At 34.4% G+C, this 26,036-nt stretch overlaps 1 protein-coding gene across 9 annotated transcripts in view; it reads left to right on the top strand.

Moving 5' to 3' along the window:
• RABGAP1 (RAB GTPase activating protein 1) overlaps positions 1–26,036 on the top strand; it is a 160,433-nt gene that overhangs the window by 52,859 nt on the left and 81,538 nt on the right. For 8 of the 9 annotated variants that reach the window (XM_032634102.1, XM_032634105.1, XM_032634104.1 and 5 more), the window contains 9 exons: positions 512–686; positions 1,462–1,619; positions 5,152–5,262; positions 5,648–5,714; positions 6,395–6,497; positions 7,133–7,302; positions 17,713–17,887; positions 21,582–21,675; positions 25,576–25,726. In XM_032634102.1, coding sequence (XP_032489993.1) covers positions 512–686; positions 1,462–1,619; positions 5,152–5,262; positions 5,648–5,714; positions 6,395–6,497; positions 7,133–7,302; positions 17,713–17,887; positions 21,582–21,675; positions 25,576–25,726 — 1,204 coding nt within the window. Of the gene's footprint in view, positions 1–511; positions 687–1,461; positions 1,620–5,151; positions 5,263–5,633; positions 5,715–6,394; positions 6,498–7,132; positions 7,303–17,712; positions 17,888–21,581; positions 21,676–25,575; positions 25,727–26,036 lie in introns of all 9 variants that reach the window. The other variant, XM_032634109.1, reaches the window with a different exon arrangement.

Here is a 26,036-nt window from a genome sequence, read left to right as displayed (position 1 = left end):
CATCCTTTTGATTTTATTAATGATTTTCTTTTTTTAGGTGTTAACATTTTTTACAGTTTCTCTCCCTTGTTTGCCATGAAGCAAAAGAACATGTTTCGCTCTGAGAAAGCACATCACCTTTTTATTTTTTAAAATAATAAAGCAGATTAGGTCATTCTTTTAGGAGATAATGAGAAGCACAGCTTTAATGATCTATTTTGGTATTCCAATTTACCCATTATCTTTATTTAGTTACAGACTATATAAGAAACATTGATACTGTTTATGCTTTCCTGATTGCCTCCCTAAAACATGGGGTTATGTAGTTTTTAGTATCATGGAATTGTGTAATCAGTAACTTTAAGAATTCACATATGACTTACTTATCAAGACTTAAGATTAATATGATTAGCATACCAAAAATGGATTATATGATCTTTTTGCTAGAAAGATGAGTCTTGAATCATAGTATGGATTTAGTGAAAATAGTCTACAGTCCCTCTAATCTCTTTATATCTTTTTTTCTGAACAGACTCTTAGATCCTCAGACAAACACTGAAATAGCAAACTACCCTATCTACAAAATCCTCTTCTGTGTTAGAGGGCATGATGGAACTCCTGAGAGTGACTGTTTTGCTTTCACTGAAAGTCATTACAATGCAGAGCTCTTCAGAATACATGTCTTCCGGTGTGAAATACAAGAAGCTGTAAGTACTTAAGAGGGAACTGTCTGCAAATGAAACTTCATCTGTACCTTCACTACGTTGAAATGATTATAGTATTTATTATGGTCATTTATAAGCCAAATGAAATTCTCTGCTACTGTTTATTTCAGCTGGATGGGCTGAAATGTAAATAAACTAAAAGTTTGGTTAACCTGAACCTCGTTGTTGAGACCAATTGACAGCTGCTTAATTGGGTTAAATAGGCATCTTGGTTCTAGCAATGACGTATTTGCAAACCGTTCTTTTAGAGCTAAACTTGTAGAATTATTTTTATTATAATAGATACATTCAAGTAATTCCTAACAATTTTGGAAATCATCTTTCAGTTGGATTCACAACCACTTTTTTTTTTTTTTTTTGCGGTATGCGGGCCTCTCACAGTTGTGGCCTCTCCCGTCGCGGAGCACAGGCTCCGGATGCGCAGGCTCAGCGTCCATGGCTCACGGGCCCAGCCGCTCCGCGGCATGTGGGATCTTCCCAGACCGGGGCACGAACCCGTGTCCCCTGCATCGGCAGGCAGACTCTCCACCACTGCGCCACCAGGGAAGCCCCACAACCACTTCTTTTTTAAAGCCTCTTCTCTGACCATTTTTAGTGTTGCTTGCTTTATAGGTCTAATAAATTAGATAATGTGTCAAAAGAAATCAGTGGAGGAAAGATGAATTACTCCCCTCAAACAACATAGGTCACCTTCAGCCTTAACAAAAGTATTTTATTCTTGTGATAACAGCCCATTTCCTAACATGTCTGGTTGTAGGTGAGCCGGATACTTTACAGTTTTGCCACTGCCTTCCGCCGTTCTGCCAAGCAGACCCCCCTCTCAGCAACTACTGCACCTCAGACTCCTGACAGTGACATCTTTACCTTCTCTGTGTCTTTAGAAATAAAAGAAGATGATGGGAAAGGTTATTTTAGGTAGGACATCTTATTTTATTCTTTTTATTTGAGTTTGTATTAACATGCTGTACTATCTGTGGATTTAGGGAAATTCTAGGTCAGATTACATAACTTTTACATTATAAAATGATTGCTTTTATGGATAGAGTTTAAAGGAAAATAAATAGGCAAATTTGTAGAGGCAAGATTTAAAGAATTTTAAACAATAAAAAAAATTCTTTCACGTAGGAAAATGTATCATGCTACCATGTTCTTTTAGATGGACTCAGAGTAACTGGCTGACTGCTGATATGAAATATGACAGAAGCTACGTCAGCTGGATCTGTAGCTAGATTTGTTTTGCTGGATTTTTTTTGTGTTTTGGTTGGTTAGTTGGTTTGTTTTAATAATGTAAAGGTCTTAAGGCTGTTGAAATCAAGTTTTACCATTAAAGTTTATCTGAACACATTGGAAGGGGAGAATTGAGGTCTGTATCTGAAATCTAACCTTACATAGAAATAACTGGTTTTGGTTTTTAAGTAAAATTATGCTTCTTTGTGTAGTGAAAATAACCCTGGAATAGAAATTAAAACTTAAATTTAGTTTACTTATTGCTACCATTAACAGTGTGACCTTTTCCAAGTTTCTTTACATCTCCTGACATTAGTTTCCTTATTTATAAAATGATGTGGCTAGACTCTAAAATCTTTTATAACTTTAAAATATTATGGTTGCAAGATGATTGACTTTTTTTTTCTCCATAGCCCATATCACAAAATGGGTGCCACTTGGGATCATAATCAATAGTTGCATATAGAAGTTTCTTTCCTCCATGACTACCTCATAAAATGAAATTCCATCAAAATATGAATGATTTCTAATATCTTGCTTTTAAATTAAAAAGCACAATGATTGGTCTGTTTGAAAAACTGATAACCTTTGCTCTCCCTCAAGAGACTTTGGAATTGTCATGCCATCTGGTGGCCAATTTAGTGTACAATGCAGCTTCAACTTTGATTTGTACAATCAAGTGTGAGGCCTTGTGCTCTATGCTTTCTTATTAGCTATATTTCTGTTCTCACAGCAACACTGTGATGTGGTGCTTTCTGCAGTATGCATTCCTGTACTGGGAAGTAGAAACTGTAATCTATAAACCTTGTAATAATTTTTTTCCTTTTTAAGAAACAGAACAGTTTGTTTAAACAGTTTTTTCCCTTTATTAAAAATATTTATGTAGATCACTTATAAACCCCAGTTATGAATAGGAAAGATTTCTAAGATCTCTCAGAAGAGAAGCACTAGGATAATTTCTCCTCCTTCTGAGATCAGGTATATTCTAAGTAGAAAGGTAACGATCACAAATATCCCTGGTCTGTTCACCTGTATAGCAAGGAAGTGCTATACAGAAAACCCCTGGATGGTCATTTGTTTTTCACATTTGTTAGGGCTTTGTTATCTTTTTGTTGCATTGTTTTCCTGAATTTATAGTTACGTTAGAAAATAGTGTTGTGTGACCTAATAGACTGATGAAATCATTGACAAGTATGCCTTTCTGCATCAGATTTGAACTTTTCAAATGCAGTTCCTTTCATCCAGTGATTCTGTAGTATGTCTAGGAATTTACAGAAACAGTCATTGCGGTGCCAAAAGAGTTATCAGCGTGAACATTCCCCTTAACACAATAATAGCAAAATTAAAAAGTGGAAATTAAATGTTGACCAGAATAGAATGGTAAAAATACGATGCATTTCACAAAATATACAAATATCAAATCGTTATGTTGTAAACCTGAAACTAATGTTGTATGTCAGTTATACCTAAAAAAAGATACAATGGTATACCCATATGACTTACCACCTATTTAAAAAATATATGTATATATAGTTAGCCATAGTACAAGATAGATTGTGGTTTCGCCATAGCATAAATATAGACCAAGTGCCGTGGCAAGAATTAATGCTCTTCTTTTCATTCCTGAAAAAGTATAATCCTATATTATTAAAATTAGAAACCTGCATTTCAGTTTAGTCCTTAGGAAAATGGAGCATTTTCATTTATATCATTCAAAACACTTCGTTCTGATCTTATTTAATCTACAAAGTACCCCATTTGATATTGTCCTTATTTTATAGGTAAAGAAAGCCAGGGAAGATAACCTGGATGTCTGCTTCTTAATTTACACAATAGGAATTAAATGTAAAATTACTTGGTTGGATCCATTCATTCAATGATAGTGATAAGACCAGAAATACAGTCTAGACCCCCCCAACATCAGTGAAGTGAACTTCTACTGCTTATACTCTCCACCCTGCTTCCTATTAATGTAGCTTTTCCTTGCCCTTCAGACTCAGGACACCAGTGATAACTTTATTTCCACTGTTGTTGTTTTAAATACTGCTGAGAGATGAGATTATATTAATTTATACTTAAATATCCACAGAACATAGAGACTAGTGTATCTAATATAAATTAAAATCTGAGACCTGTCCATATCCTCATAGGTGAAAATTCTGTCAGCCACAAATATTTGACAGTTTAGTATGCAGAAGTTTTTCTTGCACGTTGGTCATTTTTAGACTCTTATGCTAAGATTCTTTGATTTTCTAATCTCAGCGTTATCACATGTTCTTGAATTGGTTACTGGTGTAGTAGTGCAGATGGGAGTCAAACTAATTTTATTTCTTCAGAGCCAATTTTTAGTTTGAGTAGGTACTCAGAGCTCTCATGTAGCCTTTTATATTATCTTCTAATGGTTCTATTGCTATTATCTTAAAGTTGTACAGTAATAAGGCACCATTTAGATTTGCTGTATATTGGCTGATTGCTGTAGCAGATTTGTAAGCCTTTGAGAACAAAGGAGCTAGAGAAAGTGGTGGGTGGGAGACCAGGGGATTATTTTGGTAAACTGTCATTTAGAGAATATTTTCAACTGTTTTCTTAAGGTAATGTTTAACTGCATCATTAATGTTATTTTTATAGTTATTACACATGCTTACAGTAAGGTTATTGCTGCTTAAGGGAAGAATTAGGCAACAGCTTACTGTTGACTATATCTTCCTCATTTCTTGTTTTTTGAAAGCACCTTGTTTTGAAATTCAAAGGATCTATATAATTATCTTTTCTTCATTATATATTTAAACAAATAAGGCATGAATAATTTATTTGTAAAAAACAGTGACTAAATAGAAAGTGAAAAAAACTAACATTTTTTGAGTGCCTTGGAGCTTTATAAATATCTAATTTAATTTTCACAGCAACAAAAAAGAAAAAACTAAAGCCACGTTTTAGGGGTCATAAGAGTGGTTTTGTAGCTTTTATAAATGGTTTCTATAATGGTTTAGTGGATTACATACAGTAATGATGATATTTTCATATCAAGAGGCAGATGATGATTTTTTTTTTTTTTTTAGATGATGATTTTTAAATATCTGTTATGACTTGAATACCAGGCATAGAAAAGAATTAAATCTGATTCTTTTCAGTGCCTGATTTTCAAATCATAACAAAAATTGTTCTGGTGTATGTTATGAGAAAGTGCTTTGCAAGATTAATGAAACATGTTGTTCTACAGTGCAGTTCCTAAAGATAAAGACAGACAATGCTTTAAACTACGCCAAGGAATTGATAAAAAGATTGTCATCTATGTGCAACAAACAACTAATAAGGAACTTGCCATTGAAAGGTAAACATTTTTAGTAAGTTTGGCTTAAATATAAATTTTAGTTTTTGTCAGTCTAGTGGAGCAGTCATATACTGTATTCAAAAATGTATTTGCAAAATATTTTGTTCCCTGAGGAATTCTTTTGTTCATTAAAGTGAATACTTCATTCATTTTGAATTATCTCTCATAAATCTTCAGCTAATATGTTGATCTCAACTATGTGATAACACAAGGCAAACATAAAATTTGTTTATCTCAAAGAAATAAAGATGATTTTGGTAATGCTATTTTATTGATAATTTTAATATGTCCTTTTTTCTATCAAGAAGAATTTTTTTAAAGTGATCTAATTTAAACATCTTTCTGTAGTCTCTTTTCCAAATTTACGTCAGTTCTTTTTTTGCAGGTGTTTTGGTCTTCTCCTTAGCCCAGGAAAAGATGTACGAAATAGTGACATGCACTTGTTAGATTTGGTAAGGATTGCTTTTTTTTTTTTTTTTTAAGTTTATACACTATTTCCTCTATAAAGGTTGTTTCACCAAATCTAAGGTTAAAGCACATTTATGAAGCAATAAACAAAGATAAGGGAATTTCCTTATTTCCTACTTGCTGTTTACTAGTCTGACCTTAGAGCTACTTAGTCTGTCTCAGTTTCTTGATCGTGTAATAGTGAATAATTCTTGTTTATCATGTAGAGTTGATGTGGGAATCAAAGGAGACATTTTGTGAGAGTTATTTGCAAACTATCATGAGCTTTATAAAAGTAGGTGGTGTTCATATTGTTGATATTATGTGAAAACCTTTGTTTTCATAACTAAATTTATGTAGTAATTACTCACTTGACAGAAGAATTCAACATAGGTTTAGGTAGTAAATTTCCCTAGTGTCTGTACGGTTTGATATGATTTGCAAGCATTTACTGTATGTATAACTTTTCAGGAGCAGTTGCATAAATAATTGGCACATCTTTAATTTTAACTGTAATCATTTGTATATACTCCTAACTTTTATATATATATGATCCTGTTTCATATTCTTATTTTTTGTCACCTCTATTTTTTTAAAGGCAGCAGAATGGCGGGTTAGCTGTTTTGTGTGTGTGGGTTTTTTTTTTTTTTTTTGGCATTAATGTTGTTTTTACTCTTTTCTTTAGGAATCTATGGGCAAAAGTTCAGATGGAAAGTCCTATGTTATTACTGGGAGCTGGAATCCAAAATCTCCACATTTTCAGATTGTAAATGAAGAAACTCCTAAAGGTGATGCAGATTGCTGACATCATGAACAGAAATTTTAGTCCCAAGGAGATACCCAAATCTTAGCACTACTTATTTGATAAATATTTAGTGTTTACCTACTTCTGATGAAACAAAGGAATTTGAACAGTTTTTTGAGTTCACTGTTAAATTTGACCAGTAAACAAAGTATTTCTCCCTCCCTCTCCTTTCTTCATTTTTTCCTTTTCCTGCTTCCTTTTCTATTTATGTACTTTTAAAAAAGATATTATTTTTTTTATTTACAGGCTTCTAAATATTTATTTTTTATTTTTAATTTACATTTATATTTAATTTAATTAATTTATTTACAGGCTTCTAAATATTACTTGTTTTTGTGGAGAGATAATATATGCACATATAGTTAAAAATTCAAAGGTATCTAGGGAAAAGCAAAAGCTTACCACAGTTCCTAGTGTCCCACCCTAAAGAGCACCACTGTGACCAGTTTCTTGTGTAGCTTTTCAGGTATGCTATGCATAAACAACCTTTTTCAAGATGTTTCATACTCTTCCTGAATGTCATTTAAAGTTTGTAATAGAAGTAATTACTTTTACATTAATCATATGAGCAAATATATTTCCATTTAAAAAATTTGCTTCTGCCTTCTCTCTCCCTAGATAAAGTGCTGTTTATGACCACAGCTGTTGATTTAGTAATAACAGAAGTGCAGGAGCCTGTTCGCTTTCTCCTAGAGACAAAAGTCCGAGTTTGCTCACCTAATGAAAGATTGTTCTGGCCCTTCAGCAAACGTAGTACTACTGAAAATTTCTTTTTGAAACTAAAACAGGTACTGTACTTTTCTATAAATATAGATGGGGAAATAAGAGAAATTACTTCTGAGGCTGATATATCATTAATCCAAACTGTCAATTAGATCTTTAAATAGTTAATGTGTATTTTAAATATAGTAAGAGGAAAATTGTTTTATTTTTACCCACCTATTTATCATTTTTGTTGCTCTTCACTTCTTCCTGAAGAACCAAGTTTCCATCTAGTCTCACTTGCCTTTAACCTGAATACCTTCTTTTAGGATTTCTTTTAGTGGAGATCTGTTAGAGACATAACTCTCAGATTTCTTTATCTGAAAATCTTTATTTCACTTTTATTCCAGTAGGATATTTTCACTGGGAATAGGGTTCGGGATTGACAGTTTTTTTACTTTCAGCACTTAAAGATGTCATCCCACAGTCTTGTGGTTCTCATTTTTTTTTTTTTTAAAGTAAGTATTTTCTTTTTTTTTTTTTTAAATTTGGTTGCACTGGGTCTTAGTTGCATCAGGCTGGCTCCTTAGTTGTGGCATGTGAACTCTTAGTTGGGGCATGCATGTGGGATCTAGTTTCCTGACCAGGGATCGAACCCTGGCCCCCTGCATTGGGAGCGTGGAGTCTTATCCACTGTACCACCAGGAAAGTCCCTCTCATTGTTTTTGGTGAGAAGTCAGCATGCATTTATATTGTTGTTCCTCTCTTTGTAATGGGTCATTTTCTCTGGCTGCTTTTTTTTTTTTTTTGCTGTACGCGGGCCTCTCACTGTCGTGGCCTCTCCCATTGCGGAGCACAGGCTCCAGACACGCAGGCTCAGCGGCCATGGCTCACGGGCCCAGCCGCTCCGCGGCATGTGGGATCTTCCCGGACCGGGGCACGAACCCGTGTCCCCTGCATCAGCAGGTGGACTGTCAACCACTGTGCCACCAGGGAAGCCCTATTATTTTTTATCTTTGGTCTTTAGACCTTTATCTATGATGTGCTTAGGTGTGATTTTTCTTTCTGTTTGTCTTGAGATTAGCTGGGCTTCATGAATTTTTAAATTTATGGGTTTGGTTTTATTTTTTTTTTTTTTACCATTTTTGGGGAAATTCTGACCCATTATTTCTTCCAACTTTTTTCCCTGCTCCATCTCTCTTCTCTCTCCTTAAGGGATTCCAGTCATACATATTTTTGACCTTTTGATACTATCCCACAGATCTCTGGGGCTCTATTTATTTTTCCAAATATTTTTTGATTTTTTCTTCAGATAGGATACTTTCTGTTGACCTGTCTTAAAGTTCGCTTGACTCTTTCATCATCTCCAATCTGTTGTCAACCCCATTCAATGAGTTTTTTAAAAATTTAAGATCTTGTTTTTTTTTTCTGGAATGTCCATTTGGTTCTTTTTTTAAATAATTTCTGTTTCTTGTGAGATTGCCTCTTTGATCTTTATTTTAAGCAGATCTTCTTTTATATTCTTGAGCATAATTGTAATATAGCTACTTTAAAAATCTTGGGCTGCTAAATCTAATGTCTGGTGAGCCACATTTTCATGTTTCTTTGTCTAGTAATTTGGGATTATATATTAGACACTTTAAATGCTAGACTGCAGAGACTGTGTTATGGTCTTCTGAGTACTGAGTGTTTTAAAAAATATATATCAGTTAATTTGGTCAAACTCTATATTCTTTCTTTCCTGTGGCGGGCAGCAGATAAAATTTCTGTTCCCTTCTTTTAGCTTTTTTTTTTTTTGGCCCCGGTTGCCCCTCTACTTATTGTTCCTTTCTTTGCCTTCCTTTGTATCAAAACTCCTTGAAAGTAATCGAGTTCGCAGTGACCTAAATTGCTAAATCCAGTGGTCAGTCTGAGTCTTTGTCTTAGTGACGTGTCAGGAGCATTTGATATAGATGATTAACTCCCTCCTCGTTAAATACCCCTCTTTCACTTAACCTTCTGGACATCTCAAATTTACCATCTCATCCCTCACCCCTAAAATGCTCTACCTACCTGTCCTTACCACCTCAGTTTATGGGCATCTTCTTCTAGTAGTTGCTTAGGCCAAGAATTTGACTCTTATTTTTCACACCCCATATCCAGTCTGTCAAGAAATTCTGTTTTCTTTTAAAACATATCTAGAAGCTGACTACTTCTTACCACCTAGATTACATTAACTTCATCTGAATCATTGTTTTCACCTGGATTATTGGAGTAGCCTTTTCACTCATCTCCCTATTTCTATTTTTGTCACCTTTTGATATATTCTCAGTATAGCAGCCTAACATCAAATCACGTCATCTTTCTGCCAAAATTTTCCAATCCTGTTTTACTCCATAAAATCCTAAGTCCTTCTAATAGGTTGTAAGACTCTATGTGATCTGCTGCCTATTACGTTATAAACGAATTCCTCTCTTTTACTTCTTACTTGCTTCCTCTGCTCTAATCATGCTCTTAGGGCCTTTGCTATCAACTGTTCCTTCTACCTAAAATTCTCTTCCCCTGGATCCCACTTGCTATTATTCACCTCCTTCAAGTCCTCATCTTCTTCAGGTCTTTGCTTAGATTTACTTCTTAGCAACTCATGACCACCCCCATTTAACACTGCAGTTTGCCTGATTATCCACTGGTACTGCTGATTCCCTCCCCATTGATATATTTTTAATTTTTTTACAGGGGTGTTAGTTTCCAACGTACTGCAAAATATACTTCTTTTTATTTTGATTATTACCTATTTTTCATATAAGAAACCTCTACTAAGGCAGAGGACTTCTAATCTGACTTGTTCACTGGTTTATCCCAAGCATCTAGAACATAATAGTTCTTAATAAATATTTATGAATTAATTTTATTTCATGTAACTCTGAAATTCCATTATACAAGATTATAGGGTTGTATGTGGATTTACTTGAATATACTTTTCTGTAGCAATAAATATTTTAGTTCTGCTGTGTCCAAGTTAGCCCTTTTGGTTATAGTTAGAAAAAGGTAGCAAGCAGAACAGGAATAGAGATTTCTTTTCAGTGTTATCTTAAGAGACAAAGCAAATCTGGGTTACGTTAGCATTGTTCTCCCAGTTCTTCACTATGAAAGGAGCAAAGGATTAGCGTAGGATTATCATCTAGAACTTGGCTTTTGAGTCGGAGTCCATGGATCTTGCCATTGACTAGTTTTATGACTTTGAGCAAGTTCCTTCAACTCTCTCAGCCTCAGTTTACTCAGCTGTGAAATGGCAGTGATAGAATCTTCCTCATAGTGTTATTGTGACATTAAGTGAAAAACTGTACAACGTACTTGGAATAGTTCCTAGCACATAGTATGTTCTTCATGCATTTTAGCTATTATTATTGAGAGGGACATCAGTGGGACAGCAAAAACACTTAAGTCATGAAATCAGAACAGCATCAATTATTTAGTAGATTAGCCCCAGGGGAAGAATGCTTCAGAAAGAAAACCAATTTACAAGCATTATTTTACAAGTTTAGGGAATGGGTGGAAATGATTCTTAATAGTTTCTAGAGTAAGAGTTAGCAAACAAATTAATTGTATAATATTTTTTAGTATAAATTTGTATGTAAAAAATATTCTCTTTAATTAGAATTCTGTTTCTTTAATCTTATCTCAGTGAACATAAGTAAGATTACCCTGATCTTGCTTTTCCCTTGAGGTCTTATGTTATACAGCCATGATTCAAAGATTGCATGCGTTTACAAGAGTATTTCTTCTGTGGGTGATTTAGAATAATGTATCTAATTAGGCTAACAAATGACTTGTCAGGGTAGACTAGCCAAAAACAGGTGTATGCCTGAGACATAGCCTGATAGACTATTCTAGACTCTCTGTTAAAGTTACAAGCTAAACATAGGCTGAGTTGTCAGTATTTTCTTTGCAAAAAGCTGAAGTTTATATGTGGAAGCTGGGAGGAGGGCAGGGAATTCCTGACAATAATCTCTCATTTTTCTCCTTATTTGTATGTCTTGGGGTGGGTCTGAGGGGTAGTCAGGGGGAAAGGAGAGAGGCAGTATGAAGAATTTGAACAGTTTTTTTTTTTTTTGTCTTAGTGTACTGTTAATTCTCATCCCTTGCAACATAATAAACTAAGTTTATTTATTTCCTCCTTTATGTTCATGGCTTTAAAAATTAATAGCGGTTACCACTAACTGAGGCCCTCCTGTGGCTATCACTCGACCAGCTACTTTCACTTTTCCTGTCTTATGTAATTTTCATAGTGGTCCAGTGAGGATAGTGTTTACATTTTATAGATCCAAAGATGTAAAATAGATTTTATGGGATATCATGTGAGCAAGATTCATACCTAAGCCTTCTAAGAGTCTCAGCCAGGGTTCTTCCCAAAGAAACATCCTTCTTTTGTCTTTATTTCTGTAAGAGTATTTTTGGGATTTACTTAAGTCAAATTAAGCATAACTTAAAATTTTAACCTCTTTGCAGTTCTCATTAGACAGAAAAGGAGGCACTGCTACAGGCCAAATTTTTAAAATATTCAATATATAGTTTCTGTTTATTGCTGAACGTATGGGAAAACAGTTATAGGAATGTTATTAAAAATACATATTTAAAAATTGATTCTTTTTCCTTTCACTAAAATTATCTGGTGACTCAGTAACTCCTTTTTAGCCTGGAAGCCTTCCCAACTGTGGGGATTCCTATATTAAGATGGCACCATATTAGAGAAACTTTTAAAATTAGTGGGGAATGAAAGAGGAGGAAATGGTCTAAAGACTAGATTTTCCAACAGTAACATAAGGTGAATAAAAGACCAACTAATCATTCTTAAATTCTTAAAATTATAGAATTTTCATTGCTAAAGACAATGTAGGGGTCTTAAAATGTTTTATTTTATTTTATAAATAAAATTTTATAAATGAAGAAGCTGATGTCTGAAAGACTAAGTGATGTGGCCAGTGTCATATAGACAAGTAATTTGTATAACCATCCGTACTGGAAACCCGAGCTTCTATCTCTTTGTGTATTTGCTGTGTGTGTGTGTGTGTGTGTGTGTGTGTACGTGTGTACGTACATATAGGCACATTTACATGTATGCAGTATACCACTGTACCTCTCAAGATAGAAAATGCTTTCTGTACCAGAGCTCTTCAACTGCTAAATCAGGAGGCACAGGTTCAACTATTCCTGGGAAGTATGATCACTTGGTTAAGATGGTGACTACTGGATTACTCCTTTGTAAAAGTAGATTTTCCTTTCTGCATTTAGCAAATCATCTTTGAGGTGGTACTTTGGCAACTTCCAAATATCCTGTTCCTCAGCACCTTTCTAACTAATGGTTTTAGCATTCATTGATGATCCCTGCCTGAATCAGTTGAGTTCATTCACATATTTTTAATAGTAATGAAACATTACAGGGTTTTTTCTTTTCTTATACATGTATATGTTTATTAATATTGAATATTTAAATAATAATAAATATAAGTTATTTGCTTTATCCTATTTTATCAAAGAGTTAAAAAAATATCAGTATTGTAGGAAACAACACCCTTAATAAGTGATGTTTATTTTATTGCTTCTGGTAAATTTATAACAAAATTTTGTAAACTTGTAAAATGTCTGTTGAGAAAAGGTACTATTATATGGGCTTACAAAACGTAAATTTCAGTTGTTTAAAATTCCAGTGAGGACAAACTTATATTTTAATTTAATACAGTTAACTGATGAGGATAATTAAACATCAGTTAATAAACTTGCACCATTTCTAAAATATACAAAATGTCACATTGCCATTTATGTACAACTTACGTTATACACGTTTCTTTCAATTGGAAATGAAACCCATATTTTAAAATCAATATATACTTTAAAAATGTAAGCATCTATGGGCTTCCCTGGTGGCGCAGTGGTTGAGAGTCCGCCTGCCGATGCAGGGGACACGGGTTCGTGCCCCGGTCCAGGAAGATCCCACATGCCGTGGAGCGACTGGGCCCGTGAGCCATGGCCGCTGAGCCTGCGTGTCCGGAGCCTGTGCTCCGCAACGGGAGAGGCCACAACAGTGAGAGGCCCACGTACCGAAAAAAAAAAAAAAAAAAAAAAAATGTAAGCATCTAAATGAAAAAGTTTCCAGAATATTTAGTGTATTCAACCTTTTCCATAGATGCTTAAACAAATTTGGGGGAGAAAGAGCTATTAATATAACTGCAATACCTGTGTATTTTTTCATGTTTCTCATTCTGTGTATGTAAAAAATACAAGTATATAATATGAAATTATTTGTATAGTTTTAGATTCCCATTAATTTCCCACTCATTCAAAAAATCGGTATTGCAATTAATATTAAAACTGTTGAGTGAAGTTTAAGATTTTGTGGAACCTCTTTTTGTCCTTTGAACGTGTTCTAATAAGATTATATTCAATAAAATCAGTACTGTTCAAAAGTTAGCTAGAATATTTTCTTTTCGTTGTAGTTCTGTTACCATTTGACATATAGTTAGATTTATTTTCATATTTTTGATTTGGGGGCTTGGGGTATTTTCCTTTTTGGTTTAATTTATTTTTTGAATATTTAAAATACTTATATGCTACAAAAGTCAAAATTACATAAAAATGTATACTCTTAGGTCTTGGTTTCATTCATATCTCCCTTTCCCCAACCCTATAGGTAACCATTATTATTGGTTTCTAGGTTATCTTTCCAGTGTTTCTTTTTGTGAAAATAATAAAATACTTCTATATATTTTTTAACTCCCTTTTAAACAAAAACTAGCATACTATATATATTTTTCTGCACCTTTTTTATCTTAATATATCCTGGTGATCATTCCATATAAGTTTATAGAGATCTTCCTTATTCTTATTAATGACTGCATACTACTGTGTTTGGATAAATCACGCTTCTTTCAACTAGTTCTTGATTAATAGTTGGATTTTTTCCCAGGCATTTGCTATTCCAAGTAATGTTGCAGTATAGCACTTTGTGCATGTATTTTTTTGATTTTATGAAAGTGCGTCTTAGAGTAGATACCTATTGGTGGAATTACTGGCACATGAGGTAATTTTGCATATGTAATTTTGTTATATTTGCCACGTTCCCCTCTATAAAGGTTGTAATCATAGAGATTAGCAGTTATGAGAGTACCTGTTTCTCCAGAGGCTTATCAGAGTGCGTTGTCAAACATAAGGATCTGATGGTAGTCTTAATTTATCCTCTGATGAATGAAAACAAGCATTTTGTTTTTTCATATGTGTAGGGGTGATTTTTCTTTCCTTTTCTGTGAATTGTCTGTTCATATTTTTTGCTCTTTGGTTTTGGCCGTTTCCTCTTAATTTTTAGAAGTTCTTTATGAAATCAAAGAGAGTAACCCTTTGAGATATAATTTGCAAATATTTCTCCTGCTTTGCCACTTGTCCTGTGACCTAAATTATGATGAGTCTTTGGGCTTTTTTTGCCACACAATTTCTTTCTTATATACTTGAATTTATCAAGTTTTTCCTTTAAAGCTTCTGGATTTGGGGTCATAATTAGAAATGCTTTCCCTACTCTCAAGTAATAAAGGAATTTATACATTTTCTAGTATTACTTACATGGTTTCATTTGACTACTTTTATTTATATCTCTAATTTATTAGTATCTTATTCTGTTATATAGTGTAAGGTATGGATCTGATTTAATGTTTTTTTTCAAATGGCCATCCACTTGTCCCAATACCATTCATTGAAAAGTCTAACTTTTCCCCCAGTGATTTGATATGTCACCTTTATCATATTATCAGATTTTCATATGTATTTAGAACTCTTTTGGTTTTTATATTCTTTTTGATTGATCTTTATGTTACTTATTCACTGATACCACACTGTTTTAATTACATAGACGTTATGTTTTTATATTTGATAGGGCTAACTTTCCTCCTCAGCTGTTCTTCTTTTTCTGGGCTTTGCTAAATATTCTTGATTGTTTATTTTTCGTATAAACTTTAGATTCAACCTTTGTAGCTCTGGAAGAAAATTATTGGTATTTTTATTGGGGAGAATTGAAATCTTTGTGATATTAATATAGAGTCATCTTTTCCAAGAACATGTGATATCTTTCCACTTATTCATGTCTACTTTTTTTTTTTTTGGTCTTTTAAGAGTGCTTTTTAAAAGCTTTTTATTATAGAAGATTCAAATTTACACAGAAATAAAAAGAATAATATAATGGACCCCATGTACTATTACCCAGCTTCAACAATGAACAACATTTTTAATAGCTGGAGTTCTTGACTTACAGGCAGGGTCCACTTCTTGACTCCATATTTATCTGACTTCAAAAGGGCAGTAGTGCTCTGGTGACTGTCACTCAAAGAGGAGTTTCTAGGTGAAGTGCAATGGTTATTACATTCATATAGTTTCTGAGAAAAAATTTTAAAGGTAAAGAGTTATGTTGATCTTTGAAATGTTTCAGATAGCAATTAACTAATGTTTTAGAGAGTAATTTAAAACAAAACAAAAGTAAATCCTGTTCCCTATCAAAGCATATTTGAAATTAAAAATCATAATTACAAATTCAGAATGAACATATGTCAAAGGTTTAATTTAATTCATTAGGTAGTGAGGGAACCAGTAAGATGGTAAAACTGGTTCTAAGTATTTGAGAAACTTGAGTTTATATAGTCCTTTCTTTAAAAAAAGAAAGAACGTTAGAACAAGATTGCTGGGTTAGAAACAAAACTGGTTAATGTCCTGTAGGGTAACCTTTGGGTTATCTTTTCTATTAGATGGAAATCATTTGCATAGCTATTGGACACAAACCTACAGATTAATACGTAACTTCACAGCGTGTGGGTCCTTTAATTAATAATAAGTAATTCAGTCATTTATTCACCTAGAAAATTAAATAATTCTTTGGTGGACATGTTAAAGCCAGCACATCTGGGTCTGTGCGTCAAATCTGGCCTGACACTTGCTTTTATAAAATGCTTTTGAAACACAGCCACATTCACTGTCTATGGCTGCTTTTGCACCATAATGGCAGAGTTGAGTAGTTGCAGCAGAGACTACTGGCCCACATAGCCTAGAATACTTACTTTTTGGCCCTTTACAGAAAAGTTTGCCAATTACTATATTAAACGGTGTTTCAGGATGATATTGAAAGGACATGTTGCCACTACCTAAGCCTTCCAGGATTGCGGTAGTTTTTCTTAAGAACCCAAATGAACATTAGGATGACAAAATCTGGTCTCTGCCTGGTATTTCTGTACCTAATGAACCTCTTATTGCTCCCCCTCTTCTGTATTTTTACTTTATGCATGTATATCTTTCTCTTTGGTGTTGCTACCTTTCTATTCTAGTTGTCTCTGTATCTTTTCCTGTAGTTCTGTCTTGTCCTCCTGCTCCTCTGTATTTCACTTTTTTCCTCCTCCTCAAACTGACTCTAATATGGAATGTTAATATATTTAAATATTGTACTGGTAAAGTATTATATTCCCTACTCTTAATTTTTTATTTTAAGCCCTTAAAAAATTTTTTTTTTAGTTTATTTATTTATTTTTGGCTGCGTTGGGTCTTCATTGCTGTGCATGGGCTTTCTCTAGTTATGGCGAGCAGGGGCTTCTCTTCGTTGTGATGCGTGGGCTTCTCATTGCGGTGGTTTCTCTTGTTGTGGAGCATGGGCTCTAGGCACTCGGGCTTCTGTAGTTGTGGCGCGCGGGCTCAGTAGTTGTGGCACACGGGCTCAGTAGTTGTGGCACGCAGGCTCTAGAGCACAGGCTCAGTAGTTGTGGTGCATGGGCTTAGTTGCTCTGCGGCATGTGGGATCTTCCCGGACCTGGGCTCGAACCCGTGTCCTCTGCATTGGCAGGTGGATTCTTAACCACTGCGCCACCAGGGAAGTCCTTTAATTTTTAACTTAGGTCAATTTAAACTGTTATGGGCTTATCTTAAGATAAACCCAGAATATAAAACAATTTGAGCTATCAAAGGTTTTATTTGTTCTATTAATCTCTTTTCTGTCACTTACGTCTCCTCCCACCACCAGTTGTACCTTTCAGTTGAAGAAAAGTTCCCTATTCTGTTATAATTAAGCGAAAGGATTTGTGGGGGAGGGGCATGGAGATAAGACTTTCTTAGTCCTAAACTTTATGTTTTAGAATATTTCTAAAACATTTTTTTCATGTATAGTTTTATGTAGGAAACCTTGAACAAAACAAAGTAACTGGGAAGCTACAGAACAGTTAACTTTTTAGTTCATACTTACTAAATATGGGTAGTTGGATGTTTGATGATACAGTCTGAATACAGTAAATAAAATTGCAGTACTAGAGTCCTGCTCAGTAAATATCCTATTTTCCTTTTCCTAAGTCTAAACATATGTTTTTCTATTTAGAAAAGGTTACATTTTGTTTAGATATTTAAAGTAATACCTTTCTATTCTCATATCCTGTATGAAATCAGAAGTAGTGCTCAATTAAAATGTTTTATCCCTTGATAAATAATGTTTTTTCATCTTCAAGATAAAGCAAAAGGAGAGAAAGAACAATACTGACACTTTATATGAAGTTGTATGCTTGGAAAGTGAATCAGAGAGAGAGAGGAGGAAAACTACAGCCAGTCCCTCAATTCGCCTGCCACAGTCTGGATCTCAGAGTTCAATGATACCTTCTCCTCCAGAAGACGATGAAGAGGAAGGTAAATTGTAGGGAGAGCTTAATTTCTGTTTGGGGGTGGTGGACCATACAGACCTTTACAATTTTATTAGGGAATTGATAAAGTGACATAGTATTTTGAATTCTTTTAAGAGGACTGTGGGAGATTAGAAAGTGATTAACATAGGACTTTCTTTAAGGTAATTGTAACCAAGTTAGAAAAATATGAGATTTATAATTAGTGCTTTTTAAAATAATCAGTCTATGCAAGCTTAGTGTATTAATATAGCACATTTTTAGAGCAAATCTGACACAGCTTCCACCTCAGTAAATGTTCCCATCTCAACTGATGTATACATTTTTGGATTTTCACACTGATAAGTATTAGGAATCAACCAGTTCTTTTTTTCTCCTCTTTTTTTTTTTTATGGTTATCTGTAAACTGTTTTATCAATCTGTGTTAAAAGATACTGTATAAAAGTGAGAAATGAGGGGAAGGAACACAGGAAAAGTGAAAGTTTGGGAAGCATTTTCCAGTTTATAATTTTGTACCAGAGCTTTATTTTTAAGGGCAAAAGCAAGCTGATTATGAGAGGTCATATGAGGCATGCATCTATGTGAGCTTCACAAGAAGTGTTCTAGAAAATTCATAGACGAGAATTCATTTCTCATTGTGGAGTATGTGGTGGAGCACCATGAATAGTTTTTTAGCTGGAACTTTTAAAGTGAAAGGAGAATTCAGGGATAAAGGGGCTGATTTGGGCACTTCTGGCTAATAAATTACATTAACAAAAGCATGGAGGTGGCAGGAATGTCTGATTGGGTTAAAAGAAATACATATCCATGACTGTATGTCCTTTTTCCAAGTTTAGAGCAAGCTCTTACTTTCCACTTTCTGTTGTTCCCTGTAACTTCTGCTTTTTCTGTGACCAATCAGCTTAGGATCATTTATTAGCAATTTTGATGGCCACCAGTTACTAGATGCTTAATATGTGGTAGACAGGTACTTTGTTTATGAAGTAAAGTAATACTTTGTTTATATAGTCCTCACAAATATCCTGAAAAATAGGACTTATTTTGAATATACTTATTTTGAGCATAAGGAAATAGAATCTCAGAAAAGTGAATTTGCCCAGGGTCACAAAAGCTAGAAATTGGCAAGGAGGATTTTAATCCAGGTCTGTGAGTTAATAGTCTGAGCTCTATTCTGTCACCATCTCTGGGCATTTAGTTCACATAAAGCATTTTGAAGTGCAAAGAAAGCACGTATGTTGTTTTTGCGAAGTCAGAGATACAATTTATAGTCTCCCTGCAGAGGCGATTTAAGTCATGTTTTAAGGCTGGGAAAGGTGAAATTGTTCCCACTGTTTGAGATTGTCTACTGTATAACTGGTTCTGGAGACTTTCAGTTTCCCTTCTAGGTCAACACTGCTTAAGATGCAGAGCAAATAAAAGTTTATAGAACTTTCCTCCCCTTAAACTCAGCAATTAAAAAAAAACACCAAAAATTGAGAAAGGCACTCTATTTATTATGAAACCAGAGACTGTTCAAATCTCCATACTATAGATGTTAAAGGATATCTACCAGTTACAAAGAAATTTGGGCCCAACTAATAGATAACATCAGGATTGAGATGTAGTTCTAATCTCTAGCAGGCACGGATTTTTAATATAATTGAGGGGGTTCAGAAGGCCTGTACTGACAGCTCTTAACTGGGGAGAGATAAGGACTAACAGCAGTCAGCAGTCCATGGGAGAATCAGGGAACACTAGAACACAAGCTCTGTAAAGGAAGAGAGTGTGTCCTTTTCTGCCCCACATTATTTCCCTGGTGTGTAACCCAATTCCTGGTATATAATAGATGCTCAGTAAATATTGGCAGGATGAGTAACCCTCCTGCGGTCCATTTCCATAGTGAAAAGTTAATGACAGGAGAACTGGGACTGAAGAAGACTTCAGCCATGCCATCTGGTAATTCTCTCTAACCGAGTATACAAACAAGGGAAACTGGTCGCGTTGTGATGTTTGCTCCATGGAAAGAAATGGCTGTAATCCTCTAAAGAGGCTCCTTATCCATAGGACATTTGTGCTCACAGGGCCGGAAGCCAGCAGTTATAAATGGGAGGTGTTCAGAAAACATTCTGAACACATCCAGACAGTAAAAGAGAATTTTGTAAGATAGGTCTTCCTAATCCCTTTAAAGGAATTATCTCTTGTAAATTTTAGTACGTTTTTTAGTAGCTGTCGTCCCCCAAAGACGTTGTGTTATATTGACATTTTTAATGAGTAGTTACTTGAGGTATTTAGAAAGTAGGGCCAATTCTGGCAAAATAATGAAGCAGGGGAAGTTTGTCTTAGTGCACTGGAGCCTTTCTCTTTTCCTTATCTATCTGCAGAGGTCTCACTTATATTCAGTCTGTCCTCTTCTGTAACTCACTATGAAAACTGCTGATAATGTTCAAGGCATTATAATGTAAATAAGTTTAATAATAAGTATCCTGGATTTCTGAGCCTTTAAAATCAGTGCTCAGATATGCCATCTCTAAAGGGATGCCAATTCATGATGTAATCATCAGAGGTGTAAAGATCAAAACTTTTTAAGGCAGGTTAAACCAAAAAATCTAGATACAGCATTGGTTGAGGACACATGGAAACAAGTACTGTTGTACCCAACTAGTGCAAATATCAATTGGTAAAACCATTTTGGAAGGCAGTTTGTCAGTAAGTTTCAAAATCCTTAAAAGCATGCATTTTTTAACCCAGGGAGTTCTCTTCTGGGCATATACCCAATAAAAGCAATGAGATATGTTCATCCTGATATTATTTGTAGTAAAAAGTTGAAAACTCCCCAAGTGTCCAACAAAAGAAGATTATTAAGTAAGTCTTGGTTCATATTTTCCCTCCAATTTCATTACACTTTTCAATTTGTCTCACATGCCTTTATCATTGCCACTTTTTTCACTGTCTTTATGTCTTATAATCTTTCACTTCATATTCACATTTACATTTCCTAATTATTTGAACTAAGTTTGAAATGATTCGTTTTGGTCCTTTTTAAAATATTTTTGTGCTTTCTATTATAAATTATGTCATTGTAGAAAATTTAGAAAGTCATAAAAACATAAAGGAGGAAAAAGAATCATAACTCCATCACTCAGTGTTAATGTCTTGGTGTAGTCCATTCCAGACTATTTTCTGTTTTTTAACATAGATTATAATGAAGATTTAGCTCTTATGTTTATTTTTTTGTGGTATTTTGCCAGATCATTATGTAAACAAGAGTCAACACAAATTTACATTGTAAACATGTATCATAATTTATTCTGACATTCTCTGCTTTCTTATTTTTGTAGCTTATGCTTAGGTGGTTTGTAATTTTAACTGTTATACATAAGACTGCGATATATTTTCATGTATAAAGCTGTTTGCTTTGGAATAGGTGAGAGAACATACTCATATTTTGAGTCCTATCATTTTATAATTATATGGCTCTTTTCTGCAGTTGACATAATACAGACCTATATGAAAAGCAAAAGAGAATTAAAGAGATTACAACAACATTCCACCTGGGACCATTTTTATTTTCCTCGTACTTATAACTATACACTAAAAGAGAGAAATTATGATACTTTGTTCCCAGTAAAATCTTTCAAATTTGACTGTTATGTTTCCAGGTCATTCTTCTGGCTAGCATAGCCACCTCTGTTATCCTTTTTTGTGTGTTTTGTTTATTAAAGATAACGATGAACCTCTCTTGAGTGGATCTGGTGATGTATCCAAAGAATGTGCAGAGAAAATTCTTGAAACATGGGGAGAACTGCTGTCTAAATGGTAAGTTGTAATAGAATAGTTCTCCTTTTCACCTTTAATTCTTATTTTATGGGTATGGAATTTTACCTAACATTATTGAATTTTGGAGCCAATAATAAAAACCTAAGTATGAGGTTCATCTGTTTTTAGAGGTTTATAAGGGTAGTAGTGAAGATCTGAGATCAACTTTCAAAATATCAGAAACGTAATAAATTCACATTGTTGCGGAAAATATTTATTCAAACATGGAAAGCATGGGGAGAATAAACAAGAAAAGAAGTCATTTGTATTAAAGTGGTTAGGAACCACTGACTGGTTAAGATAATACACAGTTGTTAAGACTATAAACAATAATCAGGTTTAGAAGATGCTCACACAGTGCATAGAGCCATGGTAAGAGACTCCAGGTGGGATTTTTCCTTATCTGTGTTATATGCCTCAACTGACAGAGCAGCATGTTATAAACATGGTATATATTAATTGCTCTACTAATTACTTTTCCTACTAACACTTGTAAAATTCAGGAATTTCTCATCAGCTCAAAAGATGGTTTGACAACAAAATTAAACACTATCCTCTAGGCTGTCTAAAGAGAGTACACTACCTTCAGGTATTTATTAATGGTATCAGAGACAATCTGGTAAATCAAGTTGGTGAGACATTTATGTAGTTTCCTTTCCCCATTGTGTAGGATGCCTGTATATGCTGAAAAGAGCTGAACTTGAAAGTGATCTGAGTAGTTTTCTATTTCTGACTTTCTGGTTATTAGGGTTGTCTGTTAGCTCCCCATGGACCTGTTATTTTGGAGTCTTATTTTTCTCGGAAGTTTTAACTGTTGAAACCTTCACTCTATTCTTAGTAAAACTGTCTCAGCATTAAAAAAAACCTTCATGCCCTTAAGGGATGGGACTACAAATGGGCATCATCTGCTTCTAGCACTCTCACAGTGCTTTACACTTCTGGTAAAACACTCTCCACATTGGGAAATGTCAAATGTGTACAGGAGGAAAATGCAAACCAAAGCATGGTTTGTCTTTACACAAGTGGTTTTAATAAATGAACTCTGCAAAAGCCCCCCAGGGGAATAGTTTTCATTTATTTTTGATATTCCTTTAGCAATCAGGAGACAAACCTGCTGATGCTGTCATCACAGTATATTTTCAGTTCAGTGATTTTGGAGTGTTTGGACTGCTGCTGGCAGGAATTTCATCTGTATAAAAAGGTTTCTGCTCTAAAATAGAAATGTAATTGAGTCTTGACATGGTTATATAATAGCGTATTTAAAATCATTTATATATAGCATCTAAGTTTTATAAAATGAACTCACCAGCATTTTATACAGTTGCTTGGAGTTTGTTTTATCAAGCTTTGTTTATTCATTTTGTTATTCATTTGATTAAATGATATCCTTATCTTACTCCTTCAAATATATTAACTAAGTTTCCATCTGTCTCAACTGTCTTTCAGGGTGTTTAAAACTGTTTTTGCTGGTTTCAGTCATGTCTTTAGAAATAATAATACAGTTTCTCTTCTTCAATTCATTTTGTCATTATTTTTTTCATCATTATTATATGTGTTCTGTAATAGGAACCATCCACAGTATCATGGAGTTTTAGAGCCTGGTAGACCTGTCTTCAAATCCTACCTCTCCTGTTTCTAAGCTGTATGGTGTTGGGCAGGTCACTTAACTCTTTTGAGTCTGTTTCTTCATTTACAAAATACAAGTCTGTAGAACCACCACTCAGGATTATTCTAGATTAAAAATAATAGATGTTGTAATGGTAGTAATCATAGTAAGAAGTAATAGATTTATCACGTATCCGGTGCTGTGCTAAGTTATGTGCTCTATTTCAACTATAACAACCTTATAAAATAGTATCCATTTTTATAGATGAGGAAACTGGCTTAGAGATTAAGTCAGCAATTCTAGTTAGTAAACAGCACCCAGAATTTTTAACACAGTCAAGTCTGGTCCCAAAGCTGGTTTATTTAACTCTACATTAGATTTTAGTGGCAGTAATTGTAATAAATATACCTTTGCGCTCTAATTCTCCAAGTTCCTTTTGATATGAATTTTAGTCAATGAGAGAACTAATGTCAGTAATAAAATAGTATGCTGAGTTAGCTAGTTATTATTATAAGTGACGTAAAATTATTCTGAAAATAATTTTATCAGTATAAATCAAGCTAGGGTTATCAAATAATCCTGGGGGTTAGGTTTATTTTTTTTGTAAAGAGCCAAGTATAAATGTTTTAGGCTTTGTGGTCAATAGTCACTATTGCAACTACTCAACTCTGCTTTTGCAGTGTGAAAGCAGCCATAGACAGCACATAAAGAAATAAAAATGTCTGTTTCAATAAGAGTTGATTTACAGAAACACATGGTGAGCCAGATTTGTCCCACAGGCCAAAGTGTACCAATCCTTGAATTAGGTAATAGGACTACTTTTGTCCTTTCTGCTCCCACCTGTTCAACTTTTATATAGTTTTTTTTTCTAAGCAAAGCCAAAACTATACTGAACTATCTATAGCTCTTCTATTAGGGTGCTAGCACCACAGAATTAACCATTTTTAAATGTACTGTGCATTATTGTGCTAGTATTCTGGGAGAATTTTGAGAAAAGTCTCAGACCTTTTTGTATTTTGATAGTGGTCATTTTGTACCAGTAACTTCTGTTTAAATCTGATAGTCACAAGAATTCCTCCGTGTCAGGATCCTGCTTTATGTGTCAGTAATGGTGGCTTTCAAATCACAAAGCAGCTATGACGTAACATATAGTGCATTCATTAGTCTTAGAGTTTGAGGCTACCTCAGTCTTGTAATCAACGTCCCTGAACTTCTTTCTGCATCTGTAGAACTGGAGATACTACCACATACCTCAGATGGTGGTTGTAAGCAGCAAATAAAACTATGTGCAAAAGCACTTTGTAAACTAATACCAACATTTCAAGATTTTTTTTATAATTTAATGCTGTGTTTCCTTTATTTATTGTTTATTTATTTGGTTGCACCGCGTCTTAGTTGTGGCTCTCAGGCTTCTTAGTTGTGGCATGTGAACTCTTAGTTGCGGCATGCATGTGGGATCTAGTTCCCTGACTAGCGATCGAACCTTGGCCCCCTGCCTTGGGAGCTCAGAGTCTTAACCACTGCGCCAACTGGGAAGTCCCTCAAGATGTTTTATTTCCCCCCCCAAAAAAAGTATTTTAGGGAATTCCCTGGCGGTCTAGTGGTTAGGACTCTGTGCTTCCACTGCAGTGGGGGCATGGGTTTGATCCCTGGTCTTGGAGCTGAGATCCCACATGCCACACAGCACGACCCCGCAAAAAATTTGTTTTGTTTCCCCCATTTTGTAGATGAGATAAATGAAGCTCAAAGACTTTAATGACTTGTTTTGATGTTAAAATAGTACAGTAGAAACTTTCTTATCCCCCATAGTTACTCAGAAAAGTTACTGGAAGTAAGGTGTCATGAAAACTGCTGAAATCATATATCTTTATATTTATTCTCACTTGGAACAAATATATATTTAAATGTAAAATGTAAAAATACACAGTTTGCTTATCAATTTTGATGCAGAGTTGAGCTCTTATCTTTGGCTGTGTGTCAAATGATTGGAATTTTGCTTTGTTTTTCTTATACAAACTACAACCATAAAGCTGTGGTTTCCAGTTTTGCTTTTTATCAAAAAAAAAAGTAGAGTAATAATTTAAAGATACTTTAAGAAGCAGTCTGACTTCAGAATTCTTTCCTCCACTCAGTATTTTACAGTTACATTGGCCACATCTAGTTCAATGACTTTTTTAAAAAATATATTACCTTTATTAAGTCTTTGTATATCATTTAGTTTAGCTCTCATAAAAATAACACTCTTTTAGAGAAGCTGTCTTTTATGCACTTATGGATTATGGCTTTATTTTTAGGCATCTTAACTTGAGTGTGAGGCCAAAGCAGTTGTCATCCTTAGTAAGAAGCGGTGTTCCTGAAGCTCTTCGAGGAGAAGTCTGGCAGCTGCTAGCAGGTTGTCACAACAATGACCACCTGGTAGAAAAGTACCGAATTCTCATCACAAAGGTAAGGGGATGATAATTCAGCTTCAGCATTAGTCCTTTTAGAAATTTATTATAAAAAGATCATTGTGGCCATTTGATTTCTAAGAATTTTATATAATTCGTTTATCTGATGTAAGAGTAGAACTTTCATACTTCTGTCCCAGAGATATTTCTAGTGTTGGCACAAAGGAGAAGGCATAGGTTTTCTTCCTTCCTTTTCACCTCAGAGGCAAAAGATGGCCTCTACCCTTTGTGTATCTGAATCTCTTTTGACCATAATTTCATTCTTAGGTCAGTTGTGCTGTGCCATGTGTAAAAACTTTTGTTTGTTT

The sequence above is a fragment of the Phocoena sinus genome, chromosome 6, assembly GCF_008692025.1.
Source record: "Phocoena sinus isolate mPhoSin1 chromosome 6, mPhoSin1.pri, whole genome shotgun sequence".
Lineage (NCBI taxonomy): Eukaryota > Metazoa > Chordata > Mammalia > Artiodactyla > Phocoenidae > Phocoena > Phocoena sinus.
This window is presented reverse-complemented; position numbering and strand designations above follow the sequence as displayed.